Source organism: Coregonus clupeaformis, chromosome 29 (assembly GCF_020615455.1).
Source record: "Coregonus clupeaformis isolate EN_2021a chromosome 29, ASM2061545v1, whole genome shotgun sequence".
Lineage (NCBI taxonomy): Eukaryota > Metazoa > Chordata > Actinopteri > Salmoniformes > Salmonidae > Coregonus > Coregonus clupeaformis.
This window is the reverse complement of record NC_059220.1, coordinates 28,121,528-28,148,643: the sequence shown is the minus strand read 5'-3', so window position 1 is coordinate 28,148,643 and position 27,116 is coordinate 28,121,528. Positions and strand designations below refer to the sequence as shown.

At 41.6% G+C, this 27,116-nt stretch overlaps 1 protein-coding gene across 1 annotated transcript; it reads left to right on the top strand.

Moving 5' to 3' along the window:
* The first annotated feature begins 610 nt into the window (after positions 1 to 610).
* LOC121544991 (MARCKS-related protein 1-A) lies at positions 611 to 3,586 on the top strand. The gene is made up of 2 exons (XM_041855292.2): positions 611 to 901; positions 2,265 to 3,586. Exons 1-2 carry the CDS (start codon positions 818 to 820, stop codon positions 2,769 to 2,771), a joined length of 591 nt encoding a protein of 196 aa, XP_041711226.1. The 5' UTR covers positions 611 to 817; the 3' UTR covers positions 2,772 to 3,586.
* Positions 3,587 to 27,116: the final 23,530 nt, after the last annotated feature.

Genomic DNA, 27,116 nt, shown 5'->3' with positions numbered 1-27,116 from the left:
CCTGCTGGAATGCATACTACGGGTGGGTGTTGCTATGGTGACCAATGACCTAAAATAAGGCGGGGATTTGCCTAGAAGGGATTTATAGATGACCTGGAGCCAGTGGGTTTGGCGACGAATATGTAGTGAGGGCCAGCCAACGAGAGCGTACAGGTCACAATGGTGGGTAGTATATGGGGCTTTGGTGACAATGCAGAGTTAAAAAAAAAAAAAAAAAAAAAAAGCAAATAAAAATAAATCTCCTATTTTCCAGGCTGGACAACAGACCTGACACTTTAGGTGTCGTCATAATCTGACCACGATTGATTTAGTTTTTCGATGCTCTCTGTCTGTCATGGGTTATTTTCAGATTATCCACCCTTCTCTCAAAGTGTGCACTTGCCTACAAAGAGCATAACCACAGCAACAACAAAAAAAGACCTAGAAGCCATACAGATAACATTCTCACCATATTCATAACATCTGTAAAGGAAAAAATACTCTCGTTGAAGCTGAAAGGGGGCGGGGAGGGGATTCCAACCCAAGGTTGCAGATTGGGTATGTCCGTGCAGTCACGCCCATAGGTGGAGTCTTCCACGATTTTGAGGCACGGTTGAAATACTCACACTTGTAGCCGTTTCGTTCTTTAATTTGAGCTCAGCAGCCGCGAGGTTCGTTGTTTAAAGCTGGGAAACTGTTGTTGCTTTCCAACGTAAGGAAAGGGATCAACACGAATTTCAAAATCTGGCAACATCCACCTTTCTCTAGGCTGGATTTTAAACCGTGAAACTTCGAAGTTTTTCTTTTAGATTTTATTTTTGTTTAGAAAACCTAAAATATGGGAGCTCAGTTGTCCAAGGGTGGAGTAGCTGTTGAGGCGAAAGCCGACGCCGACCCGGCTGTCGCTAAAACAAATGGCCAGGTAAGAGAGATGTCCAGTTGCATGCTTCCACATTAGGTACCCAACGCCCTGGTCCAGCGTGAGTTGCATGGGCAACGTGTTAACGTTACCAGACTAGCGAGACCTCACGCCTACCAGTGGACATTATATTTACTTACTAATTAGCTAAATCATATTTGGATGAAAACCTCCTGTTTCGATTGCAAAGAGAAAGATGGCATTTTGTAATTAACTGGTTTAAAAATGTGTGCATGGTTGGGTGGCTAATCGATGGGTGCCATGCCACAGTCAACACCACCCTTTGTTTAATTCGTCTCGAACTTTTTGCCATAATCAAGTAGTTTAACACCAGGGCTGATCAAAATGGTCACATGGTTATCACCTGGATGGAAATATCAGTTTTAATTTAACTCGTTTTCTCTCATGAGTTGGCGCTAGAATTTGGCAGCGATCGCCCACTCGCGGAACAACAGATGCAGAGGATGCAAATGGACTTTGCTCGAGGCTGAGGCTTGAAAGCAAAGCGCACGGGCGCCAACAAAGCGTTGTCTATTGAAAAAAAGCGAGCAATCGGACTATTTTGTGCCATTTTCGATGTAATCCTTCATTTGTAGAGATGGGCACATTAAATTGTAAAGTCAAACCTTGTTTTATTACACATGCCGCCCGCATGCCCGTTATCTGGATGATGACTTGCTATTCTACTGTAGCTGATGGTTGTAAAATGGGTGCGATTGCCAGTCTACCATCTCATTGAGGCGGCACGCCTACCAGTTGGTGCATTCTCTAGCTAGCAGAGATGGTTAACTTTCCTTGACCAAAATATTGTAGGATATTCAATTATTATAGTTAAGTTTGATATCACAAATTGAAATAACATCAATGTTAGCTAGTTTGGTTTGTTCGAATGGCAAGAAATTTAGAAATGCACTATATTGCCATTTTGCAACTAATAGCACAACTAATCTGTTTCTTGATTTGATCGGATTCCTTTGTTCCAAAATACTGCTTGCTGTTGTGGCGGAGCGCGAATGCCACCACGTGGTCGATGGGAGTAATGCAAACTAGCTGTGCATATTAAGCGTTTTGCTGTGCATTTCACCTGGTCAAGTAATTGTCCACAATGACAAAACCTCTATGATACGTTGGTTGGCCATACAGCAGCACACTCAGCTTTTTTTTGAGAGAATTAAAGTAGTCTGTCTTTATATCCCATGAGCCATGTCCTTGGTCCACATTGGCCTGTAGATTGATGAATCAATTGGATATAGGTATGGGCGGCTTATAATAGTTAATGTAACTTTCTCCCCAATACCAGTTTATTTGGAGAATGTAAATATTGTTCTCCACATATTTGTAAATGGTTTCTCACTGTTGTCCACAGGAGAACGGCCATGTTAAAACCAATGGAGATGTCTCTGCCAAGCCCGATGGGGATGCTGCCGCCGTAGACGGGAATGGCCCAGCCGAGCCAGCCAAAGAGGGTGAGATTGGTGCTGGCGACGCCATCGAGGCTGCCCCTGCTGCTGAAGGAGATGCGGTCAAGGCCGAAGGGGAGGCCGCCAAGGATGCCAAGAAAAAGAAGAAATTCTCCCTGAAGAACTCCTTCAAGTTCAAGGGTATCTCGCTGAAGAAGACCAAGAAGAACAGTGAGGAGGGCAAGGAGGCTGCCGCCTCCCCCACGGCGGAGGACAAGCCAGAAGAGAATGGCCACGCAGCCAAGGAGACCAAAGAGGAGACGCTGGCCGCCGAGGCTGTGGCAGAGGCCAAGGAGGAGGCCACTCCAGCCCCAGAAAGCGAGGCCGCAGCAGAGGAGGCCCCTCCCTCTGAGGCCACCACCGCAGAGGTCACGACACCCGCAGCATCCGAGGCCGAGCCCAAGGCAGAGTGACCGCGCCCACCACGGCTACTTGAACGTTTCCCCCCAGATTAAAGTATATATATATATATATATGACTCGTGCCACGTTCTTAACTTTATAAACAAAACTACAAACGAAGACAAATGAAGAAGGATATATCACGTTTGCTCATTCAGCCACCAGTTCACTGCCTTTATCATTTCTCTACTGATGGAATCTCACCGGCCCTCTCATGATGAAACTGTTGGCTTACGGTGCCCCCTCATGGTACTTACTGGAACTGGTGTGTGGGGGAAGGTATTGGATGTAGAACGAATCTGGAATACTGACTTATTTTCCCAATTCATGGAGACATCCTTTTAACAGCGTGGCAGCCCTATAACATTTTAATTTTTAATATATCTTGGGATCTAATAATCGACAACGGTTATGGAGCAGTGCAGACCATCTCCATCACTCAAAAATGACTGTTATATGGACAAACCTTTCAAATGGTCATATTAACTTCTAGAATTCTACATTCCTATGTTTTACCCCCAAATTTCAAGTATTTTGTGCTGTATAGAAAAACTAAATTAAAGCAGGGGAGGTGGAAAAGGCGATGTCTTTGTTTGTGCATTTTGATTATTTTCTGGCTAAAACCACATTTGAGCTTTCTGAGTCTTGCAGTGTTCACATTTCAGAGTTTATGATGCAGGGGTTGTGGGGTCGTACAAAAATCTGCTTTTTATATGCAATTTGTCTCTGTAAATATTTTTGGTTATTTTATTTTGCTATCGTTTAAAGATGTTAATGGTTTTATTGTAACTTTTAATAAGGGTAAATAAATGTTTGATCCCCTCTGATTGTGTTTTGCCTCTGTCATCCTAAACCATGTGGCTGTGGGAGACCTATGGTCTTTTTTGGGGTGGTGGTGGGTTACAGGTTAATCTATCGGGCTGTTTTTATACCCGCACAGCTCTTGAAAATGGATGTATGCACCACGTTAATTGCCTCCAAGACCTTTCGATCAGTACATCTTCACAGAACTCCAGGAAGATGCTTGAGGTAAATAACTTTATAAACTGACAAATCAATGACTGACAAGGTACCATGCTTATAAGTTGAGCCATGGTATGTCAGTCATATCACGCTTGCCTACAAAGGTGTTCTCTTCTCACATCTCAAACTACACTATAACTTTACAGTTTGAAAATATGTATATTATATATATATATTTTTTACATTTAGCAGACGCTCTTATCCAGAGCGACTTACAGGAGCAATTAGGGTTAAGTGCCTTGCTCAAGGGCACATCGACAGATTTTTCACCTAGTCGGCTCGGGGATTAGAACCAGCGACCTTTCGGTTACTGGCACAACGCTCTTAACCACTAAGCTACCTGCCGCCCCATGTATTACTTGACAAAACAAGCTGTATGTCAAGGAAAGTTTGGCAAAAGTTTGTAGAAGACCAACTGATTGGCACCAATCAATCATCAATTTGTGTACTTTTTACAAATCCATGTCAAAAAACTTAACTGAGATTGGAGCTTAAACCTCCAAAGAGCAACGGTGGCAACTGGTAAGGAAGAAACTTATACTGAAGACGGGTGATTTTTCTGTACAAGGTGGCCTTGGTTGGAAATTAGGTTGTGGGAATTGCGTTTAAGACCGTGATCTGGGGTGTATTTATTGTACAAGTTCAGTTAGGCCCCTCCCAGTTTTGTCCCATTTAGTTCCATAGTGAATAGATGACTGATACCCAGTTCTGGTGACATCTCTCAGAGCATTGCACACCTTAACCAGAGGGATTGGGTTAAAAGTGAAAGACACTTTGGTTGAATGCATTCATTTGTGCAACTGACTAGGTATCCCTTTCCCATCACCCTAGACTTGAGGTCAAAATGCTGATTTGAAGTAAGCAGACACACATGACAGTGGGCCCTATCCAGAAACAATTGTAGAGCACCTAGGCACACTTCTGTACATTGTGAATGGATGGGTATAACAACATGGTAGAAGCGCCACCTTGTCATCTCATAGGCTTGGTGGAATTTTTTACCATACTGCTTAAAACTATCCAAGTATAATCCTCAAAAGTGAATGCATACAAAGAAATTGCATTTTTTCCCCCAACGATTCGGTGTCCTGTTTGTGGTGTGGTGACACAAAGTCACAGTGGGATAAAGGCAGTGTTGGGGAAGCTACTCTGGAAATATTGTTTACCAAGCTACCAATTACTTCACACTAGAAGTTAAGCTACACTAAAGCTAGCCTTAAGAAAAAGTAAGTTAATTTAACTAAATGTACTTTGAAAAAGTAGTTCACTACTTGGTGGAAAATTATGTAAATCTGAAATGTAATAGATTACAAATTGCAAGAACAAATCACTTTGGGGTCATATGTTTAAAAAATTGTTTCAAGTGAGAATTAGGCAGGACGGTGCTGAAAAATAAAGCACATTATTTCCTACTTCACCCATATTTTATTTTAGCAAAAAAAGTAGTGTACACTACTGCCAATGTTTGTCTATGGAGATTGTTAGTTACACCGCTACATGGCAAAAAAGTAATGAACTACTGAAAACACTACCTAGATTTGATTTTAGTTTCAACTATCACCAAACTAGTGCAAAATGTACACTGAACAAAAATATAAACGCAACATGTTGGTCCCATGTTTCATGAGCTGAAAAAAATATCCCCAACATTTTCCATACGCACAAAAAGCTTATTTCTCTCCAAAAATGTGTTTACATCCCTGTTGGTGAGCATTTCTCCTTAGCCAAGATAATCCATCCACCTGACAGGTGTGGTATATCAAGAAGCTGATTAAACAGCATGATCATTACACAGGTGCACTTTGTGCTGGGGACAATAAAAGGCCACTTTAAAATGTGCAGTTTTGTCACACAACACAATGCCACAGATGTCTCACGTTTTGAGGGAGTGTGCAATTGGCATGCTGACTGCAGGAATGTGCACCAGAGCTGTTGCCAGATAATTTAATGTTCATATGCTGCCTCCAACGTCGATTTAAATAATTTGGCAGTACGTCCAACCAGCCTCACAACCGCAGACCACGTGTAACCACGCCAGTCCAGGACCTCCACATCCGGCTTCTTCACCTGCAGGATCATCTGAGGGGGGTGCTGAGGAGTATTTCTGTCTGTAAGAAAGCCCTTTTGTGGGGGAAAAAATTCTGATTGGCTGGGCCTGGCTGCCAAGTGGGTGGGCCTTTGCCCTCCCAGGCCCAGCCATGGCTGCATCCCTGCCCAGTCATGTGAAATCCCTAATTTAGGCCCTAATGAATTTATTTCAATTGACTGATTTCCTTATATGAACTGTAACTCTGTAAAATCTTTGAAATTGTTGCATGTTGCGTTTATATTTTTGTTCAGTACAGTTACATTTCTCGAATTTACATGTAGTTCACTACTCCCAAACACTGGATGAAGGAGTAATGAATTTATTTCACATACATACACTACATGACCAAAAGTATGTGGACACCAGCTTGTCAAACATCTCATTCCAAAATCATGGCCATTAATATGGAGTTGGTCCCCCCTTTGCTGCTATAACAGCCTCTGCTCTTCTGGGAAGGCTTTCCACTAGATGTTGGAACATTGCTGCGGGGACTTGCTTCATTCAGCCACAAGAGCATTAGTGAGGTCGGGCACTGATGTTGGGCGATTAGGCCTGGTTCACAGTAGGCGTTCCAGTTCCTCCCAAAGGTGTTTCTTGGGGTTGAGGTCAGGGCTCTGTGCAGGCTAGTCAAGTTCTGTATGGAACTCGCTTTGTGAACAGGGGCATTGTCATGCTGAAACAGGAAAGGGCCTTCCCTAAACTGTTGCCACAAAATTGGAAGCGCAGAATCGTCTAGAATGTAATTGTATGCTGCAGTGTTAAGATTTCCCTTCACTGGAACTATGGGGCCTAGCCCGAACTATGAAAAACAGCCTCACACCATTATTCCTCCTCCACCAAAGTTTACAGTTGGCACTATGCGTTCGGGCAGGCAGCGTTTTCCTGGCATCCGCCAAACCCAGATTAGTCCGTCAGACTGACAGATGGTGAAGTGTGATTCATCACTCTAGAGCACGCGTTTCCAGTGCTCCAGAGTTCAATGGCGGTGAGCTTTACACCACTCCAGCCAACGCTTGGCATTGCACATGGTGATTTTAGGCTTGTGTGTGGCTGCTCGGCCATGGAAACCTATTTCATGAAGCTCCTGAGGAACAGTTCTTGTGCTGAAGTTGCTTCCAGTTTGGAACTCGGTTGTGAGGGTTGCAACCGACGACAGATGATTATTACGCACTACGCTTCAGTACTCAGCAGTCCCGTTCTGTGAGCTTGTGTGGCCTACCATTCACGGCTGAGCCTAGAGGTTTTCACTTCACAATAACAGCACTTCTCCTGATTCCTGCTTATAAGCAAAAACTAAAGCAGGAAGCACCAGTGACTCGGTTAATAAAAAAGTGGTCAGATGACGCAGATGCTAAGCTACAGGACTGTTTTGCTAGCACAGACTGGAACATGTTCCGAGATTCTTTAGATAGCATTGACGAGTACACCACATCAGTCACTGGCTTCATCAACAAGTGTATCGATGATGTCGTCCCCACAGTGACCGTACGTACATACCCCAACCAGAAGCCATGGATTACAGGCAACATCCGCACTTAGCTAAAGGGTAGAGCTGCCGCTTTCAAGGAGCGGGACAAAGGGAAGCACAGCCGCGAGCTTCCCAGTGACACAAGCCTACCAGACGAGCTAAACCACTTCTATGCTCGCTTCGAGGCAAGCAACACTGAAGCATGCATGAGAGCATCAGCTGTTCCGGATGACTATGTGATCACGCTCTCCATAGCCGATGTGAATAAGACTTTTAAGCAGGTCAACATTCAGAAGGCCGCAGGACCAGACGGATTACCAGGACGTGTACTCCGAGCATGTGCTGACCAACTGGCAAGTGTCTTCACTGACATTTTCAACATGTCCCTGACTGAGTCTGTAATACCAACATGTTTCAAGCAGACCACCATAGTCCCCGTGCCCAAGGACACTAAGATAACCTGCCTAAATGACTACCGACCCGTAGCACTGACGTCTGTAGCCATGAAGTGCTTTGAAAGGCTGGTCATGGCTCACATAAACACCATTATCCCAGAAACCTTAGACCCACTCCAATTTGCATACCGCCCCAACAGATCCACAGATGATGCAATCTCTATTGCACTCCACACTGCCCTTTCCCACCTGGACAAGAGGAACATCTACGCGAGAATGCTATTCATTGACTACAGCTCAGCATTCAACACCATAGTGCCCTCAAAGCTCATCACTAAGCTAAGGATCCTGGGACTAAACACCTCCCTCTGCAACTGGATCCTGGACTTCCTGATGGGCCGCCCCCAGATGGTAAGGGTAGGTAACAACACATCTGCCACACTGATCCTCAACACGGGGGCCCCTCAGGGGTGCGTGCTCAGTCCCCTCCTGTACTCCCTGTTCACCCATGACTGCATGGCCAGGCACGACTCCAACATCATCATTACGTTTGCCGACGACACAACAGTGGTAGGTCTGATCACCGACAACGATGAGACAGCCTATAGGGAGGAGGTCAGAGACCTGGCCGTGTGGTGCCAGGATAACAACCTCTCCCTCAACGTGTCCAAGACAAAGGAGATGATTGTGGACTACAGGGAAAAAAAAGAGGACTGAGCACGCCCCCATTCTCATCGACGGGGCTGTAGTGGAACAGGTTGAGAGCTTCAATTTACTTGGTGTCCACATCACCAACGAACTATCATGGTCCAAACACACCAAGACAGTCGTGAAGAGGGCACGACAAAGCCTATTCCCCCTCAGGAGACTGAAAAGATTCGGCATGGGTCCTCAGATCCTCAAAAAATTATACAGTGCACCATCGAGAGCATCCTGACTGGTTGCATCACCGCCTGGTATGGCAACTGCTTGGCCTCCGACCGCAAGGCACTACAGAGGGTAGTGCGTACGGCCCAGTACATCACTGGGGCCAAGCTTCCTGCCATCCAGGACCTCTATACCAGGCGGTGTCAGAGGAAGGCCCTCAAAATTGTCAAAGACTCCAGCCACCCTAGTCATAGACTGTTCTCTCTGCTACCGCACGGCAAGCGGTACCGGAGTGCCAAGTCTAGGTCCAAAAGACTTCAACAGCTTCTACCCCCAAGCCATAAGACTCCTGAACAGCTAATCATGGCTACCCGGACTATTTGCACTGCCCCCCCACCCCATCTTTTTACGCTGCTGCTACTCCGTAAATTATTTATGCATAGTCACTTTAACTCTACCCACATGTACATATTACTTCAACTACCTCAACTAGCCGGTGCCCCCGCACATTGACTCTGCACCGGTACCCCCCTGTATATATAGCCTCCCTACTGTTATTTTATTTTACTTCTGCTCTTTTTTTCTCAACACTTGTTTGTTGTTGTTTTATTTTATTTTGTTATTAAAAATAAATGCACGGTTGGTTAAGGGCTGTAAGTAAGCATTTCACTGTAATGTCTGCACCTGTTGTATTAGGCGCATGTGGCCAATCAAATTTGATTTGATTCGATTTGACTTACAGTTTACCGGGGTAGCTCTAGCAGAGCAGAAATTTGACGAACTGACTTGTTGGAAAGGTGGCATCCTATGACCGTGCCACATTGAAAGTGTCTGAGCTCTTCAGTCAGGCCATTCTAATGCCAATGTTTGCTATGGAGATTGCATGGCGGTGTGCTAGATTTTATACACCTGTCAGCAACGGGTGTGGCTGAAATAGCCGAATCCACTAATTGGAAGGGGTGTCCACATACTTTTGTATATATATTGTAATTCTACCACAAGGTGCAAGTTTTACACTAGATTACAAATTGGTTCTACACTTCCTATCTCAGCTATATGGCAGCAAATGTGGGTGATAATACCCCAACTAGGACTCAAATCTGCATCCCTTTATCTTACAGTCCAACACCTTAGAAATTACACTCAAAAGAGGTACAAACCACTTCATGAGGTTGCACTACTAGATGCTACGTTTTAAAATATATATATATATTTAAGGATTCAAATGGGGTTGCTTTAAATGCTTTACTTCCTGGTCAATTTGTTCCTTTGTTCTGCAAAATCCCATGGCCTAGTAGTTAGTTTACCAAAACACACATAAATTACAGTGCTCTCAATTGATAGTTGTGCTTTGTATTGTAATGTCCTTACTGAAGGGATAATGGATGGTTGTTGTTTTACAGTAATAAAGGTTAAAGAGACCACAGTGCCACTTGTTGAGTCACTGTTCACTCACAGTTGTAGTTGCAGTATTGTCACTTGCAGCCCTTGGCACCACCTAGTGTCAAGGGATGGGACAAAAAAGAAAAAATACTGGCATGTCATTTATACCCATTTGAGACAGACGATGTGGATGGTATATTACTTGTAAAAAATATAAGCCAATGTTTATATGACCCCCCTTTCAAACAGCCCCTTATTTACCACTTTCTTGCAGGTATACTCCTTTTAGTGGGTAACTGGCAAATTGGGTAACTGGGGGGTTAAACAATGGTTGTTAATGAATTTACCTGCAATAAAGCAGAGAACCATTCACACAGCCCCGATACCTGTATTTTGGTTAGAGGGTCTGTGAAAATGCAGGAATCATGACTAGGTCTTTAGGTGGCTTTTAATTTTTTAAAACCTTTTATCCCTTTCAGCATCCTGGTCTCATTGACTAGAGGTAACATAGTAAAGCTAAATAATATGCCATTTAGCAGACGCTTTTATCCAAAGCGACTTACAGTCATGCGTGCATACATTTTTGTGTATGGGTGGTCCCGGGGATCGAACCCACTACCTTGGCGTTACAAGCGCCGTGCTCTACCAGCTGAGCTACAGAGGACCACATCCGGACTACTGAAATTGGTATGATATGTTACATCTGGTATGGTTGCATAAGACAAAAGGTTACTTAGGGCAAAAGTTGGGTGGATGGGTGGGCGTGTTTTACAGTAATAAAGGTTAAAGAGACCACAGTGCCACTTGTTGAGTAACTGTTCACTCACAGTTGTAGTTGCAGTATTGTCACTTGCAAGCCCTTGGCACCACCTAGTGTCAAGGGATGGGACAAAAAAGAAAAAAATACTGGCATGTCACTTATACCCATTTGAGACAGAAGATGTGGATGGTATATTACTTGTAAAAAATATAAGCCAATGTTTATATGACCCCCCTTTCAAACAGCCCCTTATTTACCACTTTCTTGCAGGTATACTCCTTTTAGTGGGTAACTGGCAAATTGGGTAACTGGGGGGTGGTTAAACAATGGGTGTTAATGAATTTACCTGCAATAAAGCAGAGAACCATTCACACAGCCCCGATACCTGTATTTTGGTTACAGGGTCTGTGAAAATGCAGGAATCATGACTAGGTCTTTAGGTGGTTTTTATTTTTTTTAACCTTTTATCCCTTTCAGCATCCTGGTCTCATAGACTAGAGGTAACATAGTAAAGCTAAATCCGGACTACTGAAATTGGTATGATATGTTACATCTGGTATGGTTGCATAAGACAAAAGGTTACTTAGGGCAAAAGTTGGGTGGATAGGTGGGCGTATAACGAGAACGTCTAGCAACCCAATGGTTGCGTGTTTGAATCTCATCACAGACAACTTTAGCATTTCAGCAACTTTGCAACTACTTACTTATTTTTAGCTACTTTGCAACTACTTTGTTAGCTAACCCTTCCCCTAACCCTTTAACCTAACTCCAAACCTTAACCCTTAGCCTAGCTAACGTTAGCCACCTAGCTAACGATAGCCACAACAAATTGGAATTTGTAACAAATCATAATTAGCAAATTTGTAGTACAGTGGGGAAAAAAAGTATTTAGTCAGCCACCAATTGTGCAAGTTCTCCCACTTAAAAAGATGAGAGAGGCCTGTAATTTTCATCATAGGTACACGTCAACTATGACAGACAAATTGAGAATTTTTTTCTCCAGAAAATTACATTGTATGATTTTTTATGAATTTATTTGCAAATTATGGTGGAAAATAAGTATTTGGTCACCTACAAACAAGCAAGATTTCTGGCTCTCACAGACCTGTAGCTTCTTCTTTAAGAGGCTCCTCTGTCCTCCACTCGTTACCTGTATTAATGGCACCTGTTTGAACTTGTTATCAGTATAAAAGACACCTGTCCACAACCTCAAACAGTCACACTCCAAACTCCACTATGGCCAAGACCAAAGAGCTGTCAAAGGACACCAGAAACAAAATTGTAGACCTGCACCAGGCTGGGAAAACTGAATCTGCAATAGGTAAGCAGCTTGGTTTGAAGAAATCAACTGTGGGATTAATTATTAGGAAATGGAAGACATACAAGAAAGACCACTGATAATATCCCTCGATCTGGGGCTCCACGCAAGATCTCACCCCGTGGGGTCAAAAGGATCACAAGAACGGTGAGCAAAAATCCCAGAACCACACAGGGGGACCTAGTGAATGACCTGCAGAGAGCTGGGACCAAAGTAACAAAACCTACCATCATTAACACACTACGCTGTCAGGGACTCAAATCCTGCAGTGCAAGACGTGTCCCCCTGCTTAAGCCAGTACATGTCCAGGCCCGTCTGAAGTTTGCTAGAGTGCATTTGGATGATCCAGAAGAGGATTGGGAGAATGTCAGATGAAACCAAAATATAACTTTTTGGTAAAAACTCAACTCGTTGTGTTTGGAGGACAAAGAATGCTGAGTTGCATCCAAAGAACACCATACCTTCTGTGAAGCATGGGGGTGGAAACATCATGCTTTGGGGCTGTTTTTTCTGCAAAGGGACCAGGACGACTGATCCGTGTAAAGGAAAGAATGAATGGGGCCATGTATCGTGAGATTTTGAGTGAAAACCTCCTTCCATCAGCAAGGGCATTGAAGATGAAACGTGGCTGGGTCTTTCAGCATGACAATCATCCCAAACACACCGCCCGGGCAACGAAGGAGTGGCTTCGTAAGAAGCATTTCAAGGTCCTGGAGTGGCCTAGCCAGTCTCCAGATCTCAACCCCATAGAAAATCTTTGGAGGGAGTTGAAAGTCCGTGTTGCCCAGCGACAGCCCCAAAACATCACTGCTCTAGAGGAGATCTGCATGGAGGAATAGGCCAAAATACCAGCAACAGTGTGTGAAAACCTTGTGAAGATTTACAGAAAACTTTTGACCGGTGTCATTGCCAACAAAGGATATATAACAAAGTATTGAGAAACTTTTGTTATTGACCAAATACTTATTTTCCACCATAATTTGCAAATAAATTCATTACAAATCCTACAATGTGATTTTCTGGATTTTTTTTCCTCATTTTGTCTGTCATAGTTGACGTGTACCTATGATGAAAATTACAGGCCTCTCTCATCTTTTTAAGTGGGAGAACTTGCACAATTGGTGGCTGACTAAATACTTTTTACACAAATTTCAAATCGTAAAATATTGTACAAATTGCAATTCATAACTTATCATATAAATTGTAATTCGGAGCATATCATATGATGGACATCCAGAAATTAATACACACCATACTAATTGGAGTGTCCTGGATTTACATTTACTCTGTTACGTCTACCCCTGAGTTCTGGTTGCTTGCAGATATGGAAGTCCCTTCCCACCACCAAACAAATTATGATTTTACTATGAGTTATGAGATAGTAAGTTATAATTATGAGTATTGTAAGTAATCATTATGAAATAGTATGTCGTAATTATGAGATGTGTAAATCATTACTATGAGATAGTAGGCTAAGTCATTGCTATGATATGTTTAGGCGATCTGTACCACATAAATCCCATGTGCACTTTGCATCAGGCCCTCAACTTTCAAGGATAACCTTATGTATAGCCTATCATATAGTCAATTAGCCTACACATTGTTTGTGTATGTGTGCGTTAGTGATGCACGGTTTGACTCGTAACACGCAGTCCCCGGTTATAGTCAGGGTCGGGTTGAAACAATACATAAAAAAATCCATACATTTATTCTTTTTGTGCAATGTATAGGCCTATCTATGGCTACATTGAGGTTTTTCTTTCATTATTTTTAAGCTATCTGGCATTAGTGAGTAAGTGAAGCTTTAGGGATTAACTTTCCATGCACCCAGTGCTTGACTTGGGCCGGAGCTGTCTGGAGCGCCATACTGGCACTTCTTAAAATATTGGGGGAATTGTGTACCAGCTCCTCTATAAAATCAAAGTCAAAGACAGCACAGTATGAAGATTGGCAGAAATTGCTTCTATAATATAAATCCTCGATTACACTTGTAAGCGATGTTGTAGTGTCCGAGACAACGATGCTGATTATGCTGTGATGACAAGAAATCCGCTGACACTGTCCTCGATTATAATGGTTTATTACATCAAAGATTTCAGCGTCAATTTACAGATTTCTGCAGAAAATCCGGAGAACAACCAACTCAATCTCTAATATGTTATTTCTCTCCCTCCTTTGTTCCAACCATGGTATTTATAATATGTAACATAATATGGGAGGTTTTTCTACAGACCAATCCCTGGCCTTCACATAACAGACTTCCTCTGTTTTAGAGGGCCCCTATAGTAATGCTTTCCAGATGTTTCCGCAAGCAGAGCCAACTTCCTCTAACACACCATTTGCAAACGTCAGCAAAATCATAAACTGTTTAGATACTACATATTTCCCCCCTTCGAGACTAATTAAGTCTTGAAAACAAAAATAATAGGATTATGACAAATATTTTTTTTTCTTATTGAGTAACTTCTATGGAGTGTAAATACATTTCTATGAAATATGAACAAATCTTTATGGAGTGTGAGAGCGAAAAACCTGTCTGGCAGCTTTCTTTCCAAAAATCCATCAATCAATCAAGACAGTAAAATTCTCTCACGGCCCCTCTGCCCCAGGCGACCACCTAAGTACTCCAGATCAATTTATAAATCTTTATCAATGCATTTTAAACTATGATGCAATTGAATACACATGAAAGCCTCAGAAAACAAAATACAATCAAAAATGTCCACATTCAGGCTGGTCGACCCATCGGACCCTCCTGTGGATTCTCTCTGTCCCTGCCTAGACCCAATATCCCTAAGCATCCACAAAATAAACAAAAACATCTGAGGTCCCCACATGTACCCAACAACAGAAAACATCATTCTTCAAAAATTAATACAGAAAGAATATGACACAAATTATGTATTACACATACAAATATGTCTATATATATATATCATTGCAGACACTGGAATGTAGTCCACTACACTGCATCTCCTCAGCAGTGTCGACTTTCAATGCAACGTCGATGATGGAATCTGAACATTTCCACACCTTCCTTGTTCCACTTCCTCCAGTCCATTCATATTGTCCATGTTTGAGTATTTGAATCCCCTCTACACATTCCTCCATATGCTTCTGGAAGAAAAGAAAACACCAACCAGTATCTTTTGCAAAGCAACATATGTAAATTAAAACATCAATATCAACAATAATATAAAAATGATATATAAAATGAATCACATTCCATTTCCCCCCTTTGATTCATAACAAAACACTAAATATCACAATAATATAATTATCCCACAATCAGATATTCAAAATTCCCTAGAGTTATTTAAACCCTAGTTTTCATAACTTTTTAGTCTGACTTTTTCCCCAATTTTTTCAAACACCATTTCACTGATTTATCCACAAAACTCTCTCCCACTAATTTGAGGATATTTGATCGGGAAGTCCCCACCTGCTTATGACTTCTTTACACAAAAACTTTGCAACCGACTGAGCATCTTTTAGCTTAGTTGGACATCTTATGCACCTCTTGGTGTTGGAATGTAACCAATAATAACAGTCACACCCCTGCGAACATTATTTTTCAGACAGATTGTGCACCTGCCTATGACATAGTCAACCTGTTCAAGCAAATATGGTTCCCAAAAACCATACTCCTTTGTGATCTTTCTCCTAACCTCCCCCCTTGCAACATTAGCTAACCCATGTGCTTCCTAAATCATCAGACCTAATAGGTCTAGAGGCCCCTCATGGTTTCTCCAAAGACAACAAAGGATTGTTACTCTGAGGATTTTTTATTGTCTTCAAAACACCTGCTTTCGAAAGTCCTTCAATTTGTGGTTCAATCCCTTTGATTGCTTAATCTTTCAATGGATACTGATTCTTCCAAGGAGGTCTGGCTCCTGGTCGAAGTTCAACTTTCACCTTAATTGGGCTGATTTCACAAGTCCAATATCGGTACTGTGTTGAGACCACAAACATTCTGGAACTTGTTGCAACATCTCCTCTTTCATAGGGTCTTAATCCATCTTCACACTGCAAATAGATTCATGTGTCATCCGTACAGCTTATGGCTCTCCTTGTCCTTGAGCCGAAATCATTATTTTGAGAAATCGCTGATCTTCACTCCTCCAAATCCCCAAATTCTCTTTCATCGGTACAAAAACAGCTTTCTCTGCTTCTGTCATCATTTCTCCTATTTGCTTCTGCTCATAGCCTTCAGAAACCAACAAGGTCACATGTGGCACACTCTTCTCAATCTCAAATTCTTTATCCAGATAATCGTCTGTGTTTATCTTCATAGCTGCTCCTTGTGGTCCTTTCTTTGGTTGATGACTCAACCATTCCTCTGAGTTCGATTGGGCAGCATTCTTGAAATACTTGAGCGTACAATGAAATGGATATTCCGGAAGCCTCGCATCTGGCATATTTGCCACAATGAATTTCTCCCATATCTTAGCCTGCTTCAAAAAATCTTCACTGAGATTTCCAATCCAGAATACTGAAGAAGAATCCATCTCTGTCGTCATCAACAATTGGTAAACCTTTTCCTTTGGCACTTCTACCAGACAGCCGTCTGGTGTACATTTTATTGTACAGTTCAATTTACACAATGCATCTCTTCCCAACAATGCAATAGGTGTATGTTCTGATACCAGTATGGGTATTGTAATTTTCTGATTTTCATAGCAGAGCTCAATTGGCTCCGTAAGAGGAATCAGCTGTTTCACTCCCTCAAATCCAATTGTTCTAATCAGTTGATTGGACATAGTGAGATGTGTAACATCTTCAAGCTGAACACAGGTAAAAGCAGCTCCGCTATCCGCCATCACTTCCAATGGTCGGTTGTTTACTTTCACCTCAATTGTTGGATATTTTTCCGGTCCTGATGCTACCAGCTGACACCCCCCTTTCGGATCTTCTCGGCACCCCTAGAATCCTTGCTCCGGGCCCCTATAAGGGTTCACCAGTCCTCCAGATGATCTTGACTGGCCCCTGTATCTTCCTCTGAAATTCCCTCTGGTGTTTCCTCCTTGCCCATTACACTCACAGCAAAGTGACCAACCTGTCCACAATCATAACACACTTCTGAAGATTGCTGGAAGTATGGCTTAAATCTTCCTCCTCTTCCTCTTCCTAAGCCTTCTCGTCCTCTTCCTCTCCAATTCTGTGTCTGTCCAGAAACTGGCTGTGGATATGAAACAACTGGTACCGCTATTGGTGGCTGGTACGATTGCGGTTGGAACTGGTCCGGTTGAAGCTGTGGCAGTGATTGTTGATTTGGTGCACACTGATTCTGCATAACCAAAGCTTGTTTCTTCTCCTTCTTATTCTCCACCAGTTGTATTTGATTGAGTTTTCTGAGAGTTTCTTGGTCCTGTTCTTTCTGGTTGTGTTCCTTTTTCCTGTACAGATCCACTTGATGGGCTATATGATCTGTATAGACACCTTTTGTCATGCTTCCAAGTCCAACCACCTCTGCCAGTTTGCTCCTTACTGGTGAGGGCAGTCCCATCTGCAGTTTAGCTCTCAAAATTGACTGCTCAATTTGACTCACATCTGGATCATTTCCGGTAATATTTCTCCACACTTGATGAACTCTTGACACATAGGCTCTCGGATTTTCTTGTTGTCCTAGTGGGTCAATCAGAATGTTGTCAGGATGCACATTTGTTGGAAACGTATCTTTCAGTGCTCTCCACAGCCGATTTCTACTTGCAGCCAACAATTCAGGATCATTCACCGCAGTCCCCACATATCTATTAAGTCCAGCTCTCTGAAAAATTTCTTCCATATCTGGAATCCCAAGGAGATTAGCCAAAAATCTCTGAATGTCTCCTATGGCAGACTGTGTTCCCACCGTAATTTCTTCCAATTTTGAAATCCAAGGATATGCTCCATCTTGAAGAGTAGGCAGCTTCTCAAGTATATCTGACATATCGCTGTTCTGCAAAGGCTTATACTCCAGGTTCTGTCCTCGAATTATCACTGGCATCATCTTCTTACTTGTGCTCTCTTTTCTTGTAGGATAAAACCCTCTTGAACATGAAGCACCTTTAATCTCCAAATCTTCATCGCTGTCTCCATCTTCACTTTCATCAGAACTCGAATCTCTTGTATTCTTCTTCTTCCAACTTCCATCACCCCTTCTTTCCTCTCTTGCCAACCTCCGTCTGATCACAGGGTCATATCCACCCATGATCTCTTCTGAATCACTCTGATCATCATCATCATCATCATCTTCAAGTTCCATCCTCCTGAACCTCACTCCACCCTTAGTTTCCAGACATCTCATTTTCTTCTTACTTTTGGAGTTTGGATTCATCTTTATGGTCGTTTCTGCTTGTCCTCTCTCTATTATTCGTTCATCTTCAGCTCTGATGCAATAATCACCCTCCTGAATGATCATTGGAAGCTGAGGATAGACGTCCTTAAACTCTACTTCTTCCTCGTAAGGTGGGGGTCTTTTTGCTGAATCCGTATGTGAGAAAGGTGTATTGACTTCTGCCATTAGTTTTTCTGTTACCTTCACCTCTTTTGCTATTTTCTCTATACCTCTGTCTCTTTTATTGTGAATTATTTTTATTATTATTATTATTATTATTATTATTATTATTATTTTAAACCAATTAATTTGTAAACCAAAAAATACTTTAGACTATGTAGCTTATGTTTCCCTCCTTTTATTTAATTTAATTTAATTTTTTATTAATGAACTAATTAATTAATTAAATAAATAATCAATTAATCAATATATTTATTTATTTTAATTAATTCATTAATTTATGTATTTATTTTTATTTTATTTTATTTTACCAAATTATTGATTAGTGGCAATCTTACCACATCCGATCAGGAAAAGTAAATGAAAGTAGTCAACTTCAGAGCAATCCAAAAAAAGAAAGACCTGTAATCCTGCAACACTACAGCCAGCACTCACAAACCAATTGCTTAATAATCACCCAATTACCTTAATTTTACAGAATAATGTCAGTGCTGGATTTCCAACACAACTCTAATCAAACCAACCCATGCACAAAAAACTCCAATGTGCAATTCTTAATTACATCAATTGATCAGTCTGTTGCCAAGTCCCTGTTAAATTGTCACAACATGAAATATGCTAGGCACACACAATATCCTGTATGGGAAAGTAAGTTTTGTGAACAGAACAGTACTGGCCTTGATTGGACTGGATCCGGAGCAGCACACACTGTCGCGTGACGCATTGGTAAGCACCTCCTCTCTCTCTCTGTCTCCTCCTTCTCGTCTCTCACATGACAGAAGAACAAAAGGAACAGACAAGAATTGAGTCTTTTATGCACTCACTGGGTTATTTCAACCATACAATACCCTTTTAGACATACCTATGTTCACATTCGCGCTAAGAAATAAGCAAACAGCTTAACTCAGGAATATTATAAATAGCTCAATAACATTTTATTTTATTATTTATTTATTTATTTATTTTATTTTTTATTTTTATCTAAACTCATAAAATCCCACACATGCGCAGTTCATTCACCAGTGCGATTTCAAAGTGAAAGGAGCTCTCCCAAGCAGCTCTCTCCAAGCTAAACAACAGAAAGCAGACAGACCAGCTGTTCCTCCATTATTTCCCAACACAGACAAACAGTAACACTTAACAAAACTCACAAACCAACACAGAACATAGAACACAAATCCTACTTTGAAGTTTCTTAACTTCACTTATCCTAATCTGCAGATTTATAGTTGTTTTCTTATCCATTACAAAACATCTCTATACAATCTTAAAATCCTCCCTGTAGGCTCATAGTCTTTTAACAATTATTAAACATTCTCTTTTTATAGAGACTCATACAAGGTTTTAACCTTAACTAACATATTTCCTTACAAAAAACTAAAACCCCTGTTGTCATAGCCTTAGTCGACACACAGCAGAGACCTCCCCTTTTGTTCACACACGCACAGGCTCTCTTCCTCACACACACACACAATTCAAGAGGAATGCATCCGTTCCTACGGTCCTCTAAAGCATGCTACCGTCGCTCCTTATTTCTCATTGTTCCTCCCTAAATTTCTGCTACCTCGAGTTGCAGATATTCAATGAGAGGTTACTTCGAACACATACCTCGTCAACTATATGTCGAGGGGTAACATGCAATCGAATGTATCTACCACAAACTCCAGTTCCCAGAACTGACCTTAAAAATCAACCTAGTGAGTTTTCAGGATTTTCGGCCCATCCTAATGATTGCCTCTTTTGAGGGCTTCCGTAGATCAGCGACATCCTAATTAGTATACATTTTCCTTATTTCCTGGCCTTATTCCTTCATTCTATTCCTTTTCCCTTTAATTTTATTCAAGCCAAATATCCCTGTGCCCAGTGTTATCAATTCCTATAGACACTCCCCCCTGTTTGCGTTGTTTTCAACGCAAACAAATGTAGAAATTTAGAACGGATTCTCATCACACAGCAAATAACAGCAAAGTGCACACACAAGTCCTTTGACGGTGCAGTCCTTCAACGCACACACACACACAAGCACACGAACTGACCAGCGCCCAACGTTTGTGAGAAAGCTCACCGTATCTGCATGCCTCTTGAGCGGGAGTCAGCTCGGCGCCCATGAATGGAACGCTGAGAAAAGACGCAACACGTCCCAAATTCCTCGTCACCATTAATGTAGTGTCCGAAACAACGATGCTGATTATGCTGTGATGACAAGAAATCCGCTGACACTGTCCTCGATTATAATGGTTTATTACATCAAAGATTTCAGCATCAATTTACAGATTTCTGCAGAAAATCTGGAGAACAACCAACCCAATCTCTAATATGTTATTTCTCTCCCTCCTTTGTTCCAACCATGGTATTTATAATATTTAACATAATATGGGTGGTTTTTCTACAGACCAATCCCTGGCCTTCACATAACAGACTTCCTCTGTTTTAGGGGGCCCCTATAGTAATGCTTTCCAGATGTTTCCGCAAGCAGAGCCAACTTCCTCTAACACACCATTTGCAAACGTCAGCAAAATCATAAACTGTTTAGATACTACAATGTCATGGCGACATTGGCTGGCTAAGCTAATGAATCGAAACACATAATGGTGCAGAACTTCGCATGTGCAGACCGTCAAATCAAAGGCCTGCACATAAAGTTGTTTTTGATGAAAATGAAAACGTGTCAGTTTGTCACTTTCACAATGTTCAACTACGTAAGACATTCACTCGATTCTAGGTTGTGCCTTTAGATTTTGAGAAAATAACAACTAAGGAAGAATTGTTCACTTCTCTCATTGACTTCTCAAGGCCCGGCCTGCTCTGCTTGGTCTGTTTTGCAAGCGTTCCCGGAAGTCTCGCGATGTTGCGCCTCTGGGTTTAGAAACTGTGACAAAGTAGCCTATCCCTCTCCCAGATTCACACACTGAGGCAAAAAAGGTTGATCAAATAAGAATGAAGGCAGGATCTGCATAGCGAGTGGGCATCATTTCCTGATTCCGCTTTGTTCAAATTGATTTGCTTCTAGTCTGTGAATCTGTGCATGACAGTAGGCTGTTCGAGATTGCACAGATTGAAAATGCGCCAGTTTGGATGCAAATGTTGCACTGTTCCAAATTGTCAAATGAGCAGTGGCGACCGGCATTCAGGACAGGTGCAATAATAATAATACTTTTAATTATTTTTGGGGGGCTGGCTTGTTTTGCATGTTATTTTGGCATTAATACGTGTCACATATAAGTTTGCAAACAATGTAAATAATAATAATAATTGCGTTAATAAAGCCGCATAGAAATATGGTCTCTTTTTTGCTTTATTGAGTAAGGCAGCTCCAAAATGCAGGTGTTTCAGCCTAGCTCAGCGCTTTCTGTGGTGGTGGGGCAGCCAGCGGAAAATACGGAGCGTAGGTGTTGGTAATGTTCTCTAGTTGCACAGTGACTGGCTCAGTGTTCTGTCACTCATGGGGACAACATGTCACTGCCTAGTCTAAGGGTAGATCTCGAAAATTCTAGCCCCTTGGGTGCTGCCATAGAGTTACATTAGAAGTGTCCATTCAAAAAGGCTCAAGGTAATTGGCCACAGATAAAATGACGTCAAATCACGTTATATCTACAGTAGCTTTGATTGGACTGATCATGTCAACATCATGAATCTAGTCGACAATCTACTGGCAAATCCTTTTTAATCCTTGTCATATGAAGAGAAATAATGAGGAGAAATTATAGATAAAACGTATCGGTGCTCATTGGCCATTGGACATAAACATTACACAACAAGATGGAAATCGCAAATTCAACAATGAGTTGCACACTCTTGGCATTCTCTCAACCAGCTTCACCTGGAATGCTTTTCCAACAGTCTTGAAGGAGTTCCCACATAAGCTGAGCACTTGTTGGCTGCTTTTCATTCACTCTGCCGCCCGACTCATCCCAAACCATCTCAATTGCGCTGAGGTCGGGGGATTCTGGAGGCCAGGTCATCTCATGCAGCACTCCATCACTCTCCTTCTTGGTAAAATAGCCCTTACATAGCCTGGAGGTGTGTTGGGTCATTGTCCTGTTGAAAAACAAATGATAATCCCAAACCAGATGGGATGGCGTATCGCTGCAGAATGCTGTGGTAGCCATGTTGGTTAAGTGTGCCTTGAATTCTAAATGAATCATGGACAGTGTCACCAGCAAAGCACCCCCACACCATAACACCTCTTCCTCCATGCTTTACGGTGGAAACTACACATGCAGAGATAATCCGTTCACCCACATCGCGTCTCACAAAGACACAGCGGTTTGAACCAAAAATCTCAAATTTAGACTCCAGACCAAAGGACAAATTTCCACCGGTCTAAAGTCCATTGCACGTGTTTCTTGGCCCAAGCAGGTCTCTTCTTCTTATTGGTGTCCTTTAGTAGTGTTTTTTTTGCAACAATTTGACCATGAAGGCCTGATTCACACAGTCCCCTCTGAACAGTTGATGTTGAGATGTGTCTGTTACTTGAACTCTGTGAAGCATTTATTTGGGTTGCAATTTCTGAGGCTGGTGACTCTAATGAACTTATCCTCTGCAGCGGAAGTAACTCTGGGTCTTCCATTCCTGTGGCGGTCCTCATGAGAGCCAGTTTCATCATAGCGCTTGATGTTTTTTTTGACTGCACTTGAAGAAACGTAGAAAGTTCTTGAAATCTTCCGTATTGACTGATCTTCATGTCTTTTAAAGTAATGATGGACAGTCGTTTCTCCGCTTATTTGAGCTGTTCTTGCCATAATATGGACTTGGTCTTTTACCAAATAGTGCCATCTTCTGTATACCCCCCACCGTCACAACACAACTGATTGGGTCAAACGCATTAAGAAGGAAAGAAATTCCACAAATTAACTTTTAAGAAGGCACACCTGTTAATTGAAATGCATTCCAGGTGACTACCTCATGAAGCTGGTTGAGAGAATACCAAGAGTGTGCAAAGCTGTCATCAAGGCAAAAGGTGGCTACTTTAAGAATCTCAAATATAAAATATATTTTGATTTGTTTAACACTTTTTTGGTTACTACATGATTCCAAATGTGCTATTTCACAGTTTTGATGTCTTCACTATTATTCTACAATGTAAAAAATATTAAAAATAAAGAAAAACCCTTCAATAAGTAGGTGTGTCCAAACTTTTGACTGGTACTGTATATATACAGTGCATTTGTAAAGGATTCAGACCCCTTGACTTTACCCACATTTAATTACGTTACTGCCTTATTCTACAACAGATTAAATAGTTTTTCCCCCTCATCAATCTACACACAATACCCCATAATAACAAAGCAAAAACAGGTTTTTATACATTTTCGCAAATGTATAAAAAAAAAACACGGAAATATCACATTTACATAAGTATTCATACCCTTTACTCAGAACTTTGTTGAAGTACCTTTGGCAATGATCACAGCCTCGAGTCTTCTTGGGTATGACGCTACAAGCTTGGCACACCTGTATTTGGGGAGTTTCTCCCATTCTTCTCTACAGATCGTCTCAAGCTTTGTCAGGTTGGATGGGGAGCGTTGCTGCACAAATATTTTCAGGTCTCTCCAGAGATGTTTGATTGGGTTCAAGTCTGGGCTCTGGCTGGGCCACTCAAGGACATTCAGAGACTTGTCCCGAAGCCACTCCTGCGTTGTCTGGGCTGTATGCTTAGGGTCGTTGTCCTGTTGGAAGGTAAACCTTCACCCCAGTCTGAGGTCCTGAGCGCTCTGGAGCAGGTTTTCATCAAGGATCTCTCTGTTCTTTGCTCTGTTCATCTTTCCCACAATCCTGACAAGTCTCTCAGTCCCTGCCGCTGAAAAACATTACAGCTGTTTTCTTAAAGAAGTTAAAGCTGCAATATGTTACTTTTTGGGCGACCCAACCAAATTCCTATAGAATATGAGTTATAGATCAGTCATTTGTATTGAAAGCAAGTCTAGGAAGCGGTATATATGTTCTATGTGCGCTATTTCTATGTTTCCCGTTCTTAAGTTTAGTTTTTGCGTCTTTTGTTCACGGTTTTGTACACCAGCTTCAAACAGCTGAAAATACAATATTTTTGGTTATTGAAAATATATTTCGAAGCAGTTTAGATGGTACAATGATTCTCTACTCTTGAGTGCTTTTTTTGTCCCTTGAAATTAGGTGAACTATTAGAATTTTAGCAACCAGGAAATGGCGGAGCGATTTCTGCATATTGCACTTTTAAATCCGCTTTGTGTTTGGCGATACTTGTATCATCCCGGCCCTAATCTTTAAAATATTTTATAATCTCTCCCTCATTAAAAGGGAGTATAATGAAAGTTCAAAGAAGTAACAAGTAAGGCTAGACCTATCAATTAGTGTTTTTATATTTGTTTATGAATCATTAAGTGCTTAAAACTCGGTAACGGGAGTCCCCCCCCAAAAAAAAAAAAATCAGCAACAGAATTTCTGAAATTGAATTGGCTACAATGGGAAATCATAGTAGCCACAAATGACAGTTGGGTTCACAAGTTTGGCCAGTACAGTACAGTATACTAAAGAAAAGTAGAGCATAGTTCAGTACAGTAAAGAATAGTAGAGTATAGTTCAGTACATTACTGTACTGTACAGTTGAGTACACTAATGTACTGCATTGTACTGTATCACTGACAACCAAACAAAACAGAAAGGGGTTCAAAAGGGATTCTGAAAGGCACCGATGTGGGTGACCACTGAAAGTTGGCAAAGCCACTAGTAAGGGGTTCTAAAAGACACCCACCATGGATGCCCACTATGTTTGCCTCCGAAAAGACAAACTAAAAGAAAACCCCACAACAACTTAGGATAGAGAGTAAAAAGAATATGGAGCAAAACAAACAGGGGAAACACCAAAAAATGCAGGCCTCTTTCAAACTTAAATAGGTTGACCTCGAAATCACACCACAGCTGTCGTAAAGTGTAGCTCTCCGCAACATCTCTCTAGCTCAACTGGAGAACTGGGCCAGCCACTCCTAAATAGCACCTGGGCCAACACAGGTGAAACACCTTCCCACTAATGAGATGGCAACCAGCAAAGGTGTAACACATACTGACTGACCAGGTGACACCAATCGGTGCGCCCTACGTGCTAACGAGCTATACATGCTAAAGTCCAACCTCAAAACATGAATGGAAAAACCAAAGCCTGTAACAACCATGAAGACAATGACATTCATACCCATAACTATGCATTTGTGTAGTACAGATAAGGGAACAATTATGAAATTCTGTTACTGCAATTCCGTTACCGGGTGTAAATCCACTTTACTTACTGTAGTTAATTAATCGATGACACCCCATTCTTTCTGCAGACATCGTTGAATCTTAATTCGGAGCAGATATTTAAGAGTTTTTTGGAAAATGTGACTGATAAAAAACTAAGGGAGATTTTACAGAAATTCTGTTAACAAACATAGCATCTGAACAGTTCTTCCAGTAAATGTGTTTTTGTAATATTTTCAGTGTAAATTGTTAAAAGTAGTCGTTGTGCATAGAGTTGTATGGTTTGTTAAACTTTGAAATCAATGGTTTTTCTTTGGCATACATTTTAAGTGAAAAATCTGAGTCTCAGCACAATTCCATTGCTGTGGAATTACCCATATGTATGAAAAAAGCTGTGAAAACAAAAATGTAAAACAAAGTTATGGGCCAAAATAAATAAATAAATAATTAATTAAATGACAATGACCCTGATTCACTGTCGACTGACCTCATTTCAGTTGTGTAAAATCTCACTCTTTATGTATGTGTGGGAGTGTGATTTGAAGGAGTCAGGCGCAGGATGGTAAATCACCGAATACAGTGTTTATTCCGTAGGACACAGTTACGCAGGATAGCGTCAACAAAATATAGGCAGACAGGGAACAATATACCCCGGAAATACAAGGTACGGGTAGCTCAACCGAGCTACACTCAACTCACATAAAACAATCACCCACAAGGACAAGGGGGCAGAGGGAACACTTATACACGGACTAATGAGGGGATATGAACCAGGTGTGTGTAATTGACAAGACAAGACAAATGGAATGATGATACATGGAGCGGCAGTGGCTAGTAAGCCGGTGACGACGAACGCCGAAACCTGCCCGAACAAGTAGGGGAGGCAGCCTCGGCAGAAGTCGTGACAGTATGTCAGTATTGGCATGTACTGTTGTGTTGCGGTGTTTCATTTTTATTAATATCCTGATCCACATATCCTTTATAATAGCAAAAAAATGTAGGTAAGGGATTTCCTCTCAAGAAAAATGTGTAGCTATATATTATTGAAATGCTGGCATTCAACCTCACTGTCTCTATTGAAGGCCAATTGTGTCTTATCGGATGTATTTTAATGTTTCCTCTTTTTCTACTGTTTTTCACAAAAAGTAAATGGGAAGACCAGGAACTGCCCAGAGCCATGTGCACAACATAACAAAATGTTTTAGAATCCACCACCCGCTGTCATTGCTTAATGTGACAATCCTGGAATTCATTAGGTTATTCCAGTTTTCCCCTAGTGGTGCCTCACATACAGCAATGCACATACAGTACCAGTCAAAAGTTTGGACACACCTACTCATTCCAGG